The sequence below is a fragment of the Spermophilus citellus genome (genome assembly GCF_964194105.1).
Source record: "Spermophilus citellus genome assembly, chromosome: 5".
Lineage (NCBI taxonomy): Eukaryota > Metazoa > Chordata > Mammalia > Rodentia > Sciuridae > Spermophilus > Spermophilus citellus.
This window is the reverse complement of record NC_138186.1, coordinates 72,725,051-72,745,524: the sequence shown is the minus strand read 5'-3', so window position 1 is coordinate 72,745,524 and position 20,474 is coordinate 72,725,051. Positions and strand designations below refer to the sequence as shown.

The following is a 20,474-nucleotide window of genomic DNA, read 5'->3' as shown; positions in this document are numbered from 1 at the left end:
ACATAAAAAGATAATATTGAATATATTGAGTTAAATAAAAATTACTATATTTTAAGAAATTAATTTCACCTATTTCTTCTTAAAATTTTAAATTAAACTTTACGGAGACAACTGTAGATTTGCATGCAGTTATAAGAAATAACACAAAGAGATAGCAGGTGCCCAGTTTCCGTCAATGATAAAATCATAAAACTGTAGTTCACTTTTTCAACCCAAATGCTGACACTGATATAATCCACTACTCTTAAAATTACTTCAGTTGTGTGGGTATTTAATTTTATGCAATTTTATCCATGTGTGTGTGTTCATGCATCCACCCCCACAACCAAGGTATAGAATAGTTCCACCCCCACCCGAATCTTTCATGTTTCCCTTTTATAACAACCTCACTGCTTTCCTGCTCTGCCACCTCCTTCCCTATTTCCATAATCCTTGACAACCACTAATCTGTTCTCCACATCTTACAATTTTAAGAGTATCATATAAATAGAATCACACAAGACATGATGTTTGAGAATGGGCTTTTTTACTCCACATAATCCCCTTAAGATTCACCTTATCTGTTAAGGCTAATTTTTTTTTTTTTTAAACCAAGTAGTGTTTCATGGTATGGATGTACCACAATTTATTTAACTATTCACTAACTGAACAGTTGGGTCATTTCTGGCTTTTTATTTCAAATAAACTTGTTATGAATATTCTTGTAGAAGTTTTTGTGTGAACATAAGATATTTCCCCGAGATAAATATTCAAAAGTACAACTACTGGATAATAGATGAATTTATAAAATATAAAATATAACAAAAATGAGAAATCATTCTCAAAGGGAAAATTCAAATTAATGTGTTAAAGAAATAAATAGTTACAAAAAACTGCAGTGTCAAAACGAAATACCACTGTCCATTTTTAATTCAGTTTTTCACTTATGGTTTAAATTGCATTCTGACTTCCTCAAATATCCTTCCCCCCCTAGACTTGAATTCTAACTGCTCTCATCATCTTCAGCAAATTCACTTTGTAAGAAAAAGCAGGCCTCAATTTGACTTTGCTGCTCCCTCTAGTGACCATCCCGCTTTTCTTCTTTGGGGGGGAAAAATATATATATATATATATATTTTTTCTTATTATTTTTTAATCCCCAATTTAGTTCATTCAGACCTTTAGCCTCCCCTGGCAGGACCACTGGAAAGCCTTTCAGGACATTTTTACATCACCATTTTTGTTCCTTTTTACTATTTATTTAGTAATTATTTTTTCTTAAGCAGTGTTCTAATAAAAAATGAATATTCAACATCCTTAGTATAAACATGCAAGGTCCCCTCAAAGTCTAATAACTAATCACTTTTTGATTATATGTAACAGAATATTTTATGCAGTATTTTAGAAAAGAGGAAGATGAATAAAACATCATTTCCCCTTTAATTCGGTTAAGAAAAAAGACACCGCAATTATATTCTAAGTCAAACTCATAAAACTCATAAAAATTAGATAATAAAGACTCTAACTAGGACATAAATCAAATGCCATGGAAGCACTTTGCTGAGAGGAGGGGCTCAGTTTACTACTATGCCAATACAAATCCTTTGTTCTGGCTGGTTATTCACCTAATGTTTCCCATTTCTCCTTTTCTAAATGTATATAGTATTTAAATATTAATACATAAATGCCACTTAGCTATCATTTTTTAAAATTCCTTTTTGGAATAATTGGGAATAATTGTTTCAATTCTGATTCAGATTTTTATTAAACAACTTTTTCATTAAGTTTGATTTTTCAAAGACTAAAAACAACAACAACAAAAATCATACGCACAGACATGAGATTTTCTTTAAAAGTTTTCAGCAATCAATGAAAGAACATTCTTTCCCATCTTCCTGCCCAAAAATCTTAAGCTGAGAAAAATCTGGGTTTCCTCCATTAACAAAGCTGTAAGTTTGAAAGGATGTGGTGGTGCTTACCGAATCAATCTGATCTAAAGAAATCTTCCCAGTGTTTCCCTGCATACTGTAATCTTGACCAGTGTAGGAATGACTTTTAAAAAAAAAAAAAAAAAGAACAAAATATTAAGAAAGGATTTTTAAAAGACTTTTGATCACTTCAAAGGAAATTTTTCATTCTAATAAGACATTTTACATATATTCCATAGCAGAAATATAGTCAAGTGTTTTAAAGACATTTAATAAAACACATTTAATTAACATCTAAAAATAATACAAAAATATAGTGACAGTCTGGATCCCCTGATTCCCAATTAGAGCACTACTTTCATTTTTTAGAATAATCACCCAAATTGTTAAAGTTCAAATCTCTGCTACTTATCCCTTATTATTAACATGGTAACACAGCGAAACAGAAACTGGGACTTAAATCAGTACTTATCACATAACAGCAGGCCCTGAGCGAGTTACTAAGATGCTCTATACCAGGTTCCTATCGGTGGAATTGAGACAACAGGTCTGCTTTCAGGGCTGACCGGAGGAGGTCTGCATTGAAATCATTTTTGTTAAATAAGCAATAACTGTTGGGCCCTTTAAGTAAATAATATTTTGATAGCTCTTTATGTGCAAGAAGTCTTCATCTGCATTCTCTAAATAATTACAATCATTCTGAGAGAATGCTTTTTATTCACATTTCGCAAGTGAGGAAATGGAGGCTCTGAGGAGTTAGAAACCTGTTAGGATCAGAAATTAAGTTAGCAGTGCAGTGGAAACTAAACCTTTTGACTCTTAATTCCCCATTTCCTCACTCTGCCATACCATCCTGTTCCCTAAACTTATAAATAAAGGTAGTATTGTTCTGAATTAGGAAAAATAACTTGATGTACACTACCTAAAGCCATCCACCTTTGTAATTTTTTTTCACCTTTGTAATTTTTCATCTCCTTGACATAATATACTATTCATGCCCAACTCCCTGAACACAGAATCAGGTACATTCAAATGTGACAAAGAAAAAAAACAAACAAAAAACAAGCTACTAGAGTACACAGAAAACCAGAATCAAACCATGGTTTGTGCAGACATTACACCTAAAGAGAAATCCTGGAGTGAAGTACTGCCACGTCCTGCACGGTCAAACTTGCAGTATCGCTGAGGACAGAAGGGGGAATAGAAAAGACTCACACATGTAGATTGTGAAGATATATGGTTGGGATCAGATGGAGTGTTAATCTCTAATGGAGAAGCAGATCTAAACAGTTACACCAGCAATTTTTACTTATATATGTCTCATTATCAGGTTAAAGAATATGCAAGTATTATTCTTTATACTCAAGAGAGTTTCAGAACTAGAAATATCTATGCAGCTTTTCTACAGTTGTAATGTGCAATGTTAGGAGCTTTCTGTACTGCTTAAGGAGGTCCAGTGTTTAAAGTTACTGATAAGCGGGAAGGCTCAGGAGTAGCAGAGCTGGTGAAACACTGAGGTTGTCTAGCATGAGAATTCCTCTATCCCTGGGAGCAATGTGACTGAGATCAAGTTGAAGCTTATAAGCCTCTTGCACAGAGCCTCCTCAGGCAGGGCTTTGCCATATCAGCTAGGCATCCTATGCCCATGCACAGAAACTTTCCTAGGCACCAGGTCTGCCACAGCCATGAGGTGAGACCCACAATCTCTGTCACCACTACCCACAAAGTATCATTAGGATTATAAAGAATGACAGGCTCTCTACCTGCTCAGTACAGATTCTTCCTGCTGAACCACCTACCGACTCATGATGCTCTAGATAAAAGCCATTTTCTACAATTTTACTGATGAAACAATGGGTATGAATTATAAAGCAAACTACAGCAGTGTTGGGATGCTGCAGCAACTTGCTAGGGGACTTCCCATTGTCCTCCTTCCATGAGCTAAGAAGGGCCTGAGACTTACTGAGAGCAGAATGAGGGAAACCAGAATATACAGCCCCAAAATATAAAGGATAGATGAAAATGAAAGCAATTTAAGAAAAAACAGATTTAGGAAAGATCTCTCCCATTCTAAGAACAAGACATAGAATTACATAGAAAAAAGTTGTCCTGACCCTCATCTATCAGGGACAACAAAAGTTAAAACACTGAAGACAACTTCAGACCCTTATCTAGAAATGGTCCCAAAGGAATCTACATGAACAAACTTTACTAACTACCCTATCTGCCTTCTTACATGTCATCACCCTCTGAGACTCAAGGTCCTTTTCCTTTGTCTTGCCATTTCTCTAAAAATGCACTGCCCTTTGTTGAAGATACTATAAAAGCTGGAATTCAAAGCCACCTCTCTGAAAACTATTCATTCCCTGGATATCTCCCATGTACATATGAAATATAAATGTTAATAAACTTGTTTTTCTCTTGCTAATCTGTCTTTTGTTAAAGAAATCTCTTCCAACTAAGAAACCTACAGAGGTTGAACACATTGAACAAAAAATTATTCTTTGCAATTTCATGTTCTGAAACATATCTGTCTCTTGTATTATTTCTCCCTTGAGTAACAAGTTTCTGTCAACTAATGTATCATTTGATTTGATTTATTCCATTAATTAGAGTAGCACAAAGATACAAAACTCATACTAAGTTAAACCAATAGCTGTCATTTAACTTTAATTTTACATTTTAATACAGAGCATAACCAGAAAATTATTTCAGTGGAATCCCAAGAATAAAAATGAACTTCACCTTCCAATGTATTTTACAGTAGAGCAAAGAAGCAATATAGGACAATAAAAATAGCAGTAAGCAAGGAATTTGAAGGCCTGTTCTTGTTTTTGTTACACAAATGAGGACAAGTCACTCAGTCATTCTGATCTGCATTATCCTTATTTGTAAAATGGCATTAATAATGTCAGGCATTCCAGGATGTAGCATGCATATAATCCCAGCTACTCAGGATCCTGGCTGAGACAGGAGGATTGTAAATTCAAGGCCAGCCTGGATAATTTTGTAAAACCTGTCCAAAATAAAGCTTAAAAAGGGGTGCTGATGGGTCTGGGTTTGTGGCTCAGTGGTACAGCACTTGCCTCGCACGGGTGAGGTACTGGGCTCGATCCTCAGCACCACATAATAAATAAATAAAACAAAGGTATTGTATCCATCTACAACTAAAAAATATATTTAAAAGGGGGCAGGGGGCATGGTGGTGGTATAGCTCAGTGACAGAATGCTTACCAAGCTTGTACAAAGCTAGTACAATCCCCAGTATGGCCAAAAAAGGGGGGAAAGGAAAAAAAAAAAAAACCAGACCTATCTACCTAACAAAAAGTGCATTGGGGAAAGCAAATGAAATGAAATTATTTGAAGTGCTAATTAAAATTGGTAAAGAATTTTCTAGTACACAGAGCAATTGTAGTCTTCACCAGTAAGTACATAAATAATGGGATGTAAGGGAGGCTGCATGATCCTATAGAGCAGCCATCACCGAGCTGGGAGATATTAGGCCATGCCATTGACACCTTAAAGCCTCAGCTCTTTAGTCTATAAACTGAAGGTGATGTTTACAATGGTCTAACAGAATTATTCAGAGCAAATAGGTTAACAAATACAAAAACTCCCTGTAATGTTAAAATGATGTACTATCATGCTTATATTTATTGTGTAAAGGGAGCCAAATCATTGCTATCCCAGAAGGAAGCTGTTCTCGTCTCAGATTAATGCAATACACTAAAGAGAAGAGATATTTAAAAAAGATACACATTTGCCTGCCTAAGAGTATAAAATGTTTGAATTCAGAATGGGATTTCTCATTTATTACCAAAATGACTTATTTATGTCTTGATTAGGGAGTTAATAGCTAAAATATGTATTAAAGAGCTGTGATATTTATTAACTAGTAATGATAAGATGTAGCTTAAAGGTTTGAGGTTGTTGGAGACAACATAAAATACATAAAGGTCATGAGAAGCATTGTGCCCCATGTTCTCTATAGACAATGAGAAACCATGAAGATATTTGAGGTGAGAGCTGACAAAGAATTTACATTTGAGAAAGAAAACATTATGGGAGAATGACTAAAAAGGAGAGGAATGAGCAAGGAAAATTAATTAGAAGAATAATTTTAATAATATTAGGCAAGGAAAGTTAAGAGCCTCAAGTAAAGTAGTAGCAACAGATACCTTCAGATTTTTCTGGAAAGGAATGGATACAACTTGTTGGAAGAGATAGAGGAGTAAGAATAACACAGAAGTTCTAGCTGAATAACTTGAGTGCTCTTAAGATACCATTTCACTTTCTACGGAATAAAACCCATTTAGCTATATTTAAAATGTCAATATAAATTGAAATAAATATGTGAAGTCATAAGCTGTCTCCAGGAGAATTGTTCTTCCTATAATATTCACAGAAGCTCAAAAATCAGAAGAAAAGAGAATAATGTTGCTATAAAAGAATTAAAAATCCTTAACAATTTATGTTACCTAATCAAATTGGACCTTTGGCTTTTGTTTGGAGGTGCCAAGGGGTGTTTCTAAAGCAAACTTATAACAGGTCACCAAGAAAAGCGAGACACATCTCTGCTACATTCAGACCTGTCAGCTTTATATAACATGCTTTCAAATGAACACAGATGCTACATTAATGAATGGTTAACAACAAAAAAATCTTAACTAGATACCAACATGCAAACTCAGCAGAAAATATTGTTTTCAGTCCATTTAAAATAATTGCAGTTTTTTTTAACATTGGGGATTTTAATATGCATAAAAGTTTTTCTACTACTAGTATTTCATAAAAGAATAAAGCAAGATATATCACAAATGTTTTTAATACATATTTTAATAATATTTTTAATGCACTAAAAACCATTTTATGGGTCAAAAAAATTCAAATTATAGGCATAATCACTATTTTACCAAATATATAGAGGAATGTTTGATTAGCTAATCAGAGAATCTTGAAAAATCAGGATTGGATCTCCATAATTCTCAGTTTAGCCGCTAATTTGCCACAAGTATAAAAGGAAAAAGGCAAGCCAATCTACACACTAACTTGTTTCATTCATAAATACGGGTGGTAAGGGATTAGGAACTGCATGGATTTACTTGCAATTTCTATGCATGATTGATCTTTTATTTGCTAGAATTTGGGTAAAACGCATTAAGGGTGAAATGTCAGTTTAGTTATAGAAAAGTAGTTATAGAAAAGTAGTGAAAACAATAAAGATGTGGTTCAGTGACTATTCAATTATATAAGAATACTATCTGAAGACACTAGGTTGTAAAAGGATATGGCATAGTTTTGCTAAAATGTAACACTTATTGCATTGTACCTGCAAAATAAACACCTTCACTGCCCAAACAGAACCAACTATAAAACCCAGAATAAGCTTTTATTTTCAATGCCACTAGATTGTCACTCTCCTTAACAGTCTCCCCCAACACACACACACACACACACACACCCTAGTTGTCCTTATCTGGACGTAACACATTCTAATTCAAACAACAAAACAGTGTCAAGAGTCCTAGATCTCTCAACACATACTCATGAAGCACCATTTTGACCAAGGAAAGTTCCAATTAATAAAGGATCCATGGAGTACAATAATGCTCAAAACAATTGTTACAAAATCCACAGGGAAATCTCTTTCAAATGAAGGATGGAAGGAGAACAGAGGCAATGTGAAGCATCAAAGGGTTTTGAGCAATAAAACGACACTGAATACAGAGTTAGCTTTACAGACTACATACAGGATTCTAGAATATTTTTAGAATGTTACTTCAATGACTGACAACCAGTCTAGGCCGAATAGAGAAGCATGTTAAGTCAAAAGAGCAAGGTGATGTGGAAGACTGGCACAGAAGGCTAGAAGGAAAGATGATAATCAGAGGAACTGAAGGATAGGGGAGTAAGGTAGAAGAATTAGAGATGGCAGTCAGAAAATCATGTTAAGTTTCAGACTGCAAAGTAGTATATCATGAGTGCAAAAAAACTCAAATGTGGCCAGGCACCACAGTGCACACCTGTAATCCCAGTGGCTCAGGAGGCTGAGACAGGAGGATAGCAAATTCAAAGGCAGCCTCAGCAATGTCGAGGTGCTTTGCAACTCAGTGAGACCCTGTCTCTAAATAAAATACAAAATAGGGCTGGAGATGTGACCCAGCAGTTGAGTGCCCCTGAGCTCAATCCCCAATACCAACAACAACAAAAACCCCTAAAATGTCTAGTGTTTTAGTATTTTAGCTTAAGAATTCTGTATCCATTAAAACATTCTGAAATTTGGCCAAGTTCATAAAAGTATGAAATTTGATTTTATGAAAGTTGAGTATTAAAGGAAGCATGTGATAAGGAGATGGCATTTTGGAAAAATAAAAAGGTCTATTTTTCTCAAGATCTGAAGAGTTAGCATTTGGTAGATAGATGGGCAAAAAGATAAGCAAAGCCAAGAAAATTTCTAAATCATAGTGTACAGATGAAGGGGTTAGTTAAGACAAAAAGACAAGAAAGGCAAGGGGCAGAAAATAACAGATTAGGTAGGTGGGAAACTAGGTAGGCAGGGAGATGCCGGTCTGTAAACAAAAACCATTAAAATAAGAAAGAAACTTTCATCCTATTTCCTTTTGTAATAACTTAGTGCTAAGTCCGTTTTAGTGAAAAAGTGAAGCTATATCAAGTTGTAAATACTAAAGTATGCATAATAGTATTTTTAAGAAAACAGAATTTTGCAATGATTAATAACAAACTCTTTGCTTAGAAGTAATTCAATATTTGTTCCTATTTTTTGGTTTTGTTTTGAAGTGATGGTCATAAAATACCTAATCTATGATATAAAACCAGTTTTACTGCACATTTGTTCAATAAACTTACATATAACTTAATTAACTCAGTCACACCTGAGGGAGTTGTTCCTCCCTTATCGTCTTGTTTACCAGTAAGAGGTAAGCACAGCTATATTGATAGCTTAAAAACACAGTTAAACAAAATATTGTAAAGTTGAACTTCAAATTATTAAAATTGTTAAAGGAAAAAGGTAAGACATCCAAAATATCCAAAACCTATTTATGTAAACAAATTTACAAAAATCTATTTTTAGTCTGATTATAGCAATCCAATATTGAGGAATGCTGGGTTTGAGGGATGATTCAAACAGGAAGGCACAATTCATCACATGCACACTGAACCAGAGGTTTCCTACAACACTTTCAGACAAATGTCTAATTTACAGAATAAAAATACTGTGGATATATAAAAAGATAAATCTGAAACAGATATCTGCACACATCTGATCTGTAAATCCTAAGTGAAAGGCAGACCTACTCCAGGACCTTTTAGAAACAGCAAAAATTTAAGTCCTGTTCAATGCACCACGAATATCAATATGGGCACTGAAGCACTCAACAGGGAATTGTTTTTGAGTGTTGAAACCAAGAGTTGAAAACAAAAAGCAGAAATTATACGAAAGTGGATTTGTGGGTCTCACGGCAAGATTAGCTGGTTAAGAAAAAAAAAAATAATCTTTTCATGCTGAGGCACTCACTGATCGTTAACAGAAGATGGATCATCACACCTCAGCTCCAAGAGTGGTATTCACAAGCTCCACTACTGTGACATAAATGCCACAAGGCATAACTGACAAAATGAGAGGGCAAAAGTCAGCTTTTCAAGGGTGATTACATCTCCAATCATTTTCTCCTTTTCAGACTACCGATGAAAACTTGAGGGAGTAAACAGAAGTAGGGGAATCGCTGCCACGGTTTAGGAATTAGCTACAATTCACGTATAACTTCTTCAACTTCAGTTTGTCCAAGACAATCATGGAGGCATAAATGAACATGGCAGTAACAAAGAAGAATGATTAAGAGTATAGGTTCCAGAAACCAATAGTCCTGAGCTTGCATGCACTATCTGTATGACTCTTTTAATCACTGGTAAATAGGGATTATAAAAGAGATTACACCACCATCAAATGGCTGTTGTGAAAAATCAAATTAAGATGTCTATAGAGTATATCACTATATTTTTCACTCAAATTATAATTGTAATCATCATCAATGCCTAAATTTATTATACTTAAACACATTTTTATTGCTTTTCTCTATTAATATTCACCAACTTCTTCCCATAAATTCCAGAAAAATATAATTTATAAACTTTCTTAATACTATCATAAAATATTTAAACTTGAAGTAGGAGGACATACATTGTACTTGGAATAACCTGATATCTGAAAGATTTTTGTGACTATATCATTATAGTCTACACTTACACCTGTCGGAAGTTTCCCAAGTGCAAAAATTCAACATTGTGTGAGAGATTTAAGTGAGATTCAATTTTGTAGATCTGCACTGTTATAGAATCCACTAGTCAAATGTGACTATTGAGCACTAGAAATGTACCTTAGTCTGAATTGAGATGTTCAATAAGCATAACATATGGTTTACTATGAAAAATAATTGTAAAGTACTTCATTAGTAGATGGTCATATCGAGGTCTCAGCAGCAGAATGCTCTGCCTTGCACATGTGAGGCCCTGGGTTCAATCCTCAGCACCACTATATACAAAAATCATAAATTACATATTAAAATGATATTTTGATACGAGTTCAATAAGATGTGGTATAAAAAATAATTTCACTCAGGTAATTTAAAGTTACACATGTGACTCACACCGATTGCTTTCATGTTTCCACTGGACAGCACTGTTGTACAACGAGGATATAATGACATGAGACAATCAAATGATTCTCTGAAGGACAGGGTATATCACAGAGCAGTCAACTATCCTTACCCTGACTCCTGTTTGCCAAATTAAGATCAATCTCTGCCAGCCATGAGCAGATAAAAACTGGCACAGGCCCTTACAGGGAGCACTTCAAGCCTACTACAAATATGTTTGTTTACACAACATTTTACTGGGGAAAAAAAGGTATTTAAACTTAGCTATACCTGGCCATTTATATCAATAGGGATGTAATCTTGAATTCTCATTAGTTTGGAGGTAACCTAAATGTTTTCTTGTGGGGGCTGGGAGGGAGCTGTGAAACTTTCCTATTGGAACATTTTGGGGCTGCTTTGTTCACTTCAACATCTAATTGCACCTGTCCCTTCTCATATTCAGAAGTCAAGCAAGGTGGGATGCAAATATGGATTATAGCAAGATCCTAAGCCACAGCAAAAAAATTCCTCTCTCATCCTGGAGAGGTGCCTCTATGCCTTCCCTCCCCACCAACAGAGATTCAGAGGCTTATAAAACAATAACATACAAAACACATTTCCTTTCTTTGTCAAGCATTTCCCAGTACTCTTGAATCTAAAAAGTTAACATTTATTCTTTTCTATCTGGAAGGCTATAGTTTATCATATTTTTTAAAGGAGTATAAAACAAAGCAGTAGAGAAAGCAGCTCAGGTAATCAAAACTGATTTCTGCATCAAAGAAACACATTTATTTGGACCATTAAAATTAGCTAAGACACCTTTCAAAATAAACTGCAATCTCCTACATCATACTTTAAAAACATACCAAGTTCCAATATAACCTCTTCAAATAAAGCCAGGTGTAATCATGGCACAAATGGAAAAACAATTTCAAGAAGAGGAAAACAAAGGCTCTGTAAAAATGATCTATGTGGACGATGTACAATCAGTTTTAACCATCTTGGACATTAAAAAAAAATACTCTGTCCACATAAACTAGGCCATTCAGACATTCAGAATGCACAATCCCTGCAGTTTGGATTTTTTGGTTGGGCAGGAAATCATGGAATCCAAAACTACAATATATCATTTCCTGTGGTGAAAGATATCACAGGAAAATTCACTCAACAGCCGTCACCACTGAAATTGAAATGAGTTTCTTTTTACAGTTAAGTCTAGTAAGTGGTACCTAACTTGTGTTAGTCCAGGTGATTTTTCCCTGCAGTTATTCCAAATGAGAACACAATCAATAAAATTCTGCTTTAAATTGAATGTAAATTATTTTTCCACAAGCATGAATTTTACTCAATTTTGCTTTTTTAAATCTCCCCAGAAAACTCCCAGACAGTATGCAATAATCTATATTTCTGTATAACTGGGAGAAATTGTGATTCCAAGAGGCTCACATATCCAATAAAAATCATGACCATATGGATTTCCATATTAGGTAAAAACTATAAATGGTATAACTGCTACTTTATTTTAGGTTGGTCTCATCTTCCCCCATGTGATCCATATTTTTCAATTTATTCCAATTTATAGCCACAACAATCTAATGAACAAAATAGAACGAATGGTGCATCTCATGTTTCTGTATCAAAAATATTTGAACCTTACATTTATCAAAAGTCTTTGAAAGGTGTGCTTGAGATGGATTTCCCTGTATGTAAAGTAAGCCTCTATAAAATTGATTACAAAGTAAAATACATACACTCCTATAGTTTGTATTCAAACTACAGCCATACATAGGTATTTTCAATTTATACATTTAAGTCCACCAACAAATCTCTATTTTCATGAGGAAATTCCTTCTATTTCTTTACTCTATATTCTTAGTGTATATACTGAAAATACTTCCCACAAATAATTTGCAGGGTGTGCAAAGCTTCTGAGAATAGCTATTAGCTTTATGGCATTCTAGCATTATCCCCTCATGTCAGTTCCCTCCAAATAGTAGAGCACTAGGGACTTGCATGTTTGGGAGTTTGGGCTTTTTGTTGGTGGTAGAGGTGGTTGGTTGATGTAGGAAGGGACTACGAGCAAGCAATGAGCATCATTACTAAAAGTCATAGTCCAGAATTCACATTATATACTTTCTTCACATACCTCCAAAGTCTTATAGGCAAGCCTCATATGCTGAGGCCTCATGATATTTAAGGTTTTTGTTTCATAGATCAAAACAGCAAAGTCTCTAATAGTTTTGCTTTTGTTTTTAAATAAAAGTCTTCACCATTTGAGTACATCATTGGGAAGGAAAAAAGAAAGTGTCCTTCTAAGGTCACAGAGGAATAAAAATTCCACTCTGTCCTCCACAATTATTCCCGATTCCATGAAAAAGGGTCCCAAGTCCCCAAACTAAATACAAAACCAACATTGAATTTCTGCAAAGGTTAAGAGTTTTTCTTTGAGCTTGCCCTTGGAAATATCAGAAAATTCATCAACTGTTTGTCCAAATTAGCACTGTATTTAGTCTCAACACTTAGCAGTTTAAAGACACTAAATAAATGGCAAATTTTTAAAGCCTAAAGGTGTTTTCTATTATTCATTCATCCATCCAGTCAAATGTTAAGACCTTGTTATTCCAGCCATTTTTATAATTAATGGGGAGACAGTGGTAAACAAGATGGACAAATAGAATATAAACTCCAAGAAAGAAAACTAAGCAAATAAACAAATGAATATATAAAAATGATCATGTAACTACTGATGTTGCTACTTAGAAAATATAGTGAAATAAAACATTTGGGAAGTGATTTCACACTGGATGATTAGGAGCTCACCTCAATAAGATCTGAGGAAATAGACTACTATACATATTTGATAACTGTTCCTAGTGTCCTCCATTAGACTGAATGTATGCAATAAATCAAAAACTAAGGTAGCACTTTTAAAAATAGACTTTATTTAACTTGTATTATCTTTCCAAGCACTACTTTCTAAATAACAATTAGAAACAACTGAGAGGGCATTACACCTTAGGTGAGGCTTGGTAGTCTGTTTTATCTCAGCCCATTTTATTGAATTCTGTTTTCACTGAGTGAATGCAGGTTAATTGGTTCTGCAATGCTAGAGGGAGTTCTCAGGTTTACTCAACATTTACATGCACATGAATACCGGACCACATGTGGCAACAGTCCAATCAGAAAGATTCTGGACAGAATCAGCTTACTAGTTGGGCAGCTTTAAGTATTCCTCCTCTGTGGAGTCTTTGTTACAGTCCTGCATAAGTGCACATAGCTCAAATGCAAAGAGGCAAAATCCATATAAGGTTGAAAACCACCCTGGTTTAGGAGCCTCGTGATCCTATGTAGCCACAGCATGTTATAACAACTTGAAGAGACAGCTGCTCCATGGCCACCTCAGATTTGGAGCTCTGAGCCCCAAATTTTTGATATTAAAAAAAACTCCATGATTTAGCAAAATTTTAAATATTACATGAAACTATGCTGTCCAATACAATAATCATTAGCTATAACTGGCTATTGAAATTTAAATTTTAATTAAAACTAAATAAGATTTAAAATTCAGTCCTTCAGTTGTATGCGCCATATTTCATTCATTCAATAGCTGTATGTGGCTATTGGCTACTGTATTAAACAGCACAGGTATACAACACTCCCATCTCCACAGAAAGTTCAATTGCAGGCACTTAACAAGTTACTTGGTTGTTGCAAATATATTACAGTAACTGCCATAGTGCTTTCTCAGGTCTTAAGAGAGTTATTCCCCATAACAACGTTATCATTTTGTGGTTAGTACTTTATGACTAACAGTGTAAAACAACTAATTTTCCCTATTATTTAATGAGGGAGGAGTCAATGTTTTAAAATCATCGACAACCCAGAAATTCCTAACAAACTCTGAAGTCACAGGACTAAGAGAAATTTAAAATGTCTAGTTGGAGATTAGTTGCAAGACTACTGTGACATTCAAAGATTTGTCATTTCCATGATACTGTGTGTTCCCAAAGGGTCACAATATAACAGTCATGATTTGTTCTAATGACTTTAAGTCACAGCCGCTATGTACAACTCCTTCACAGAGTCATTTACTTACAGTTTGTATTTGCCTTGACTAAGTAATCAATTGAGACAGGAAAGATTTTTCTATCTTCTATATTATTAAAAAGCAAATGAGTAACTTGTTTCTATTTCTATAAAAAATCATTTTAACCCATTTCTCAATTTTAAGACATTAATATTAATTTAACCTAACTACAAAAACCTAAGAAAATTCATTATTCTGCCTAAATTAAGAGTGAAAAATTACTTGTTAAACTGATCAAAAGTGATACAAGAAACTTTTTCACTCCCCATCCTTACCCAACCCCCACCAAAAAGAAGAAAAAAAAAAAACCCTCACTATAATAGACTAGATCAAAGATGCTCCAAATATGTCCATATTTCCCTGGAACCCATAAATGCATTGGATTAGACGGAGAAAAGGCTTATGCAGGAATAATTAAGGGTCAAGGTATTGAGATGAAGAGATTATCCCAGATATTCGGCAGGCTGATATGATCACAAAGGCCTATGAAAGCAGAAAACACTCAGGTTGGGGGCAAAGGGATATAGCAAAATAAGTTAGACTTAAAGCATGAGAAGATTCTGAGGTGGAATCCCAAAACAAGGACAACAAAGGCCTTGAGGAGCTCATGGAATATGGGCTTGAGGAGAAGGAATATGGGCAGTCTCCAGAAGCAAAGAAAGGAACCTCTGTGCCACTACTGCAAGGAACTAAATTTGGCCAAAAACATAAATAAGCTTGGAAATATAATTCTCCAGGGCCTCTAGTAAGGAACATAGCCCTCAGATACTTTGGCTGAAACCCATGCCAGTTTTCCAACTTAGACTTTAATCCTCTAAATTTCTTGTAAAGTTACAGCTATATTCAAAAACTAATAACTTACCAGGTTTTATTTTAGTCACATCAAAAATCCTAGTGTCATTTCTAAATACACACATGTATTTATTATACTTACAGACACGGACACTTTAGAAATTAAAAAAAAAAATCACACAAGTTCTTAAGTGTTGGTAAGATGGCTATAAAGGTTCTATCTAAACACTAGTAAAGTTGAGTTTAAACTTTCTGAATTCCATCTTTTTTAAGAGAGTGGTTCTCTTGTTAAGCTCATTAACCCATTTTCATCTAGGCAATCTGACAACTTTGACTAAAGAATGCTCCTATATCTTCAAAGATATGCCACCTAGTTTGCTGTTCTTTGTTCATATCTCCATCTGCTGGAAAACATTTATTCTGCAATCCCTTCGTCACAAAGTCATAACAGCATTTGTGCTCGCCAGTAGGCTTCTCCTGGTCTGATAAAAACAGGTAACATAATTGTTCTTTATAGGTTTATTCAGTGGGCAGAGGAGCCCAAGTATCCAATAAAATGGGGATGGCTAAGTAAAAATAGATACAGCTAACTCATCCCAATATTACCTGTGTAATATGCTTAAGTAATGTAAAATGCTTAGAGTCACGAAAATTGTCTACTTTATCACTTAGTTATATTAAGTGAAAGAACTGTTAAAAACTTTTAACCTCTTTAAATTAAAATTACATACAAATGTGCATAGAAATAACCAAAGAATAACTGGTGGTTGTATTAAGGAAATAGAATGTGTTTCCCTCCAAATTTTAATATATTGACTATTTTATCAAAAACATTAAATTGCACTAAATTTGTAATCTAATCCATATGCAGAAACTGACGCTGCTCACAAGACTTTACACATTTATTCTGTTTGATTAAGCTGCAGCAACTTTTCCAGTGTAGTCCTAGGTAGGAGTACAGGGGCGTGTGTTCATGTTCATAAATTTGGGTTCTAACCCTTTGAAAATATAAACTTCTTTTGTTAAGGGACTGCATCTACTAGTTCCTTTATAATCATATCTATTATAGGGTTCTTAACACAATGGTCCGATTCTAGCACAATGCCAACTCTTGGCAAATCTCTAAGAATACATAAATATAGGGGGCTGGGATTGTGGCTCAGTGGTAGAGTGCTGGCCTAGCACGCTTGAGGCACTGAGTTCAATCCTTAGCACAACATAAATGTAAAGTAAAGATATTGTATCCACTTAAAACTAAAAAAAAAAAAAAAATTTAAAAAAGAATACCTGAACATCATTCAGATGTGGAAAACATAATTCAAAATAAATTAGAAGACTATTTTCCCTTATTAATATCTTACATGGTAGCTGGAAAACCTTAATAATCAGTGACCTAAAGCTTGTGTTACTGCATGTAGGAAAGAGTTCAAGGCACTGCCAGAAACTGGTGATGAGAAAGAGCTATCAAACAACTCAAGCATGTGCCCCACATTAATGAGGCTTTCATGTCAGCTCTCATTGGTGGAAGCCCCAATCTACTAAAGCATTTTCTAGCACTTATTTTTATATTTGCCACATAGACATATGAATGCCCATACAATTTTTTATTTAAAAACGAGAGCCAATTCAAAAAGAAAACACTTCCCTGTACCACTATGGTTACTAGGAAAAGCTTTCTTACAGAAGTTGCATGTCTCATAAAATTTGTGACAGCATATTCTTAAATGGAATAAACAGAAATACATCAATATTAAGCAAATGGACCTCATTAGGAAAAAAGCATCTTATATAAAAGTAGTCTGTGGTAATACTAAATTAAGGGCAATGCCTTGTTTTAAATGATTTTTAAAAGAAAGGTCAATATAAGCATCTGCTTACAAATTCAGGATGCACTATAAATTAAGCCATGAGAAACAGTCCTATGCATTCAGTAATTCTCTTTGTTATCATATTTTATCTTTGATTTCTAATTCACTGTTGGGGTGAAGGACGCTGATAAAATTAGAAGAAATAGTGTCACTGACACATTTTTAAAATTAGACACTCTAAGGACCAAAAGCTAAATAAGAGCAACTATTAAAGTGATCTATAATATGCAGTCCCTCACTCCATATCTTGAAGTGGAGGAATAAAGGAGAAAGAAAAATACTATGAAGGGAGGCACTGTTTTTAAAAAAAAAAAATCTTGATTACAAAATCAAAGTTATCACATGTAGAATATGGGCTGCAAGATTTCCTCTCTAGTCTCATCTCTTTATACTTTACATTTATCAGTGAGATAAATAAAAATAACAATCTTGAACATACACCCTTGCTAGCCTAATTCAATTTTATATATTTTATCTCCTGGGTACCATCATTAGGGTAGTAAAAGTACTTATTTACAAAAAAAATCTATATTCACAAGAGCATATCTGAGCTCATAAAAATGCATCAGTACAATGATTAATTCACCCTTTAAAATCCAGGGACACATAACCATGAGGATGAGAGTGGAGTCACAGTGGCGAATGTAAGCTCACTAGACGATATAGCTAATGACACATGATTAAAGGAAAGCAGAAATGATGATTCATAAAAATTTCTAGCATTCTGGAAATTTTGTAAATCTAAGGAAGTTTATTTTTTTCTAATTGAAGATTTTCTGGTGTCAATTTTGAAAAATAGCAACATCTTATAAAAAGTAAAAAGAAAGAAAAACAGATGGATGAATTAAGAACAGGTCTTGCTATTCCAGGCTAGTCTTGAATTCCTGGGCTCAAGCCATCCTCCTGCCTCAAGCTTCTAAGTAGCCAGAACTTCAGGGGTATCCCACTGCACTGAGCATTCATCCCTTTTGATGAGAGGAAAGTATAGTTTTTCATTAGAAAAATTAGACTTTCTTAATGAGAACTTCCTTGAAGTTCCTTTGCCAACCTTTAAAAATAGAAACAATGATAAATGAACATCTACTATCCTCACTGGGTTCTTCTGAGTATGAAATAAAAATCTAGGGTTGAAGGTACTTTGTAAACACCAATCAGTTGATTTCTTGCTCCTACTACAATAACGTCTAAAATGTTGCCTCCTCAATTATTTCTTCTCACTCCCACAGTTTCTTTTCTCCCTTAACCTGTAAATACACTCATCTTAACCTGTAAATGCATTCCAGTCTTAAAGAATAAAACACTTTGTTTAACTTTGAAGCTCAAGGATACAGTTCTTTTGTTCCATACCCCCACCACCAGAATTAAGCTTTACCATGAGTAGCCTATATTCCTTATGTCTCTATACCCTTATTTCTCATTTATTCCTTGACTTCTCCCAAGACTCAGACTCACACTTGTGTCATTAAAATTTGTGGCTAGCCTCCAGTGGCTCCCAGCTGCCTAACAGAACTAGTATTGTTCTGACCTGACTTTCCTATAGCATTAACAGTGTTTACCACCCCTTTTTGAAAAATGTTCCTTAGCATCTTTGATATTATCATCTTTTGCTGTGTTTCTTTTTCATTCAAGATTCTATTGTATGTAAGATTAAAAATTAATTAATTAGAAAACAAAAAGATTCCTTCCCAGTCTATTTAATGGTTCGAATCTCCCCATCTCCACTGCTGTCCATCACAAGTTACTTTAACACTGATATTCAGGGAGTTCTATTCCTGGCCATTCGTGTGTGTGTGTGTGTGTGTGTGTGTGTGTGTGTGTGTGTGTGTGTGTAAACTCTCTACCTTAATGATCTCAACCAGTCCCGATTTTAAGAACCACCTATACAATGGTGACTAGCAAAAGTCTCTCGGGTATCAACCTCACTCAAACTGTGGGTTTATATTCAGCTACTTAGTACACATTCCCCATATATGTCCCACAGGCATTTCAAGCTTAAAATGTCTGAAACTACTGAACTTATCTTAGCAACAACTATATTCATTCCGTAATCCCCTTGTCTTCCTTTATTCTTCTTAGTTCATGACAACATTCCCAAGTAAGATTAAAATTTAGCCCAATCTGAGCATCCAACATAAGCCACTACCATATTTTAGAAAGTACAAACAAAAGTCATGGTCCCATTTCTTAAGTCCTTGATAACAGATTGTATGTTTATTTTTATTGCAAGCACATAACGGCATCCACCAATGAATGGGTGGATATTACTTTTAAATCAATATAAGACCATATTTCCATAAGATATTGAAGTAAAAAATTATGCACAGAAAGATTTAACTAGAGAACTAGCTTTTACTTTAAAAAAAAATAAACATATCACTGTAAAAGCCTCAATAACATAGTGTTAAGCAATATCCCAAATTATCAGATTGGCAAAGTATAGCACTAATTCTCTTTGAGTGTCTAAGTCCTGTAAAATAATTTGAGACTTTTTCTATATTGCTCCTTCAATGTTTACAGATATTTGTATCAGCTCCCAAATTAGTTTTATTGACAAATTTAATTAAAATGCTATTCATCATTCCTCTTTGATCATTAGAGGCACTAAAGAAAATTACGCCTAATAATGATCCCAGTCTCAACCTTCTAATGTCCATCCCCTCTAGGTAACATTTAAATTATATAGCTCATGCAAATCAATGATAATTATTTTTTCCTAACAAGATTATCATTAGACTCTCTGAAACCAAATAGTATCCTTTCCTCTCTTAACAAAAAAAAAAAAAAAAAAAAAAGAGGAAGAGAGATAAGAAAAACATTACATTTGGAGAGCCAAAAAAGACAATTCAGTGTGCTTGAAAGGCATATCACAAGGTTGCTTTGTAGAACAGAAGTGTCAAACTATGCACATCAGCTGCCACCCTACATACAGATGTCTCTGACATGGTGATAAAATGGGAAACCATTTGGTTTAATAACAATAAAAAAAGGCAACATCAGATGGTGCATATTACATGTAGCATCTAGCCCTGGTTGCCTAGCAACCAGTCACGAGGGAACTCCATAGAGAATAAAAGCCCTAAACAAATGTACGGTTTGTGCAAGTTTCAAGGACTCAAAGAGATGTGTCAGTAGTTAATCTAAATTCTAGTATAAAATCACCATACTG

The 20,474-nt window shown here is 34.4% G+C and overlaps 1 protein-coding gene across 4 annotated transcripts in view; it reads right to left on the bottom strand.

Annotated features, from left to right (window-relative positions):
• Positions 1 to 20,474, bottom strand: part of PRIM2 (DNA primase subunit 2) — a 321,229-nt gene that overhangs the window by 92,750 nt on the left and 208,005 nt on the right. For all 4 annotated transcript variants that reach the window (XM_081296592.1, XM_081296594.1, XM_081296593.1 and 1 more), the window contains one exon: positions 1,959 to 2,031. In XM_081296592.1, coding sequence (XP_081152718.1) covers positions 1,959 to 2,031 — 73 coding nt within the window. The remainder of the gene's footprint in view (positions 1 to 1,958; positions 2,032 to 20,474) is intronic.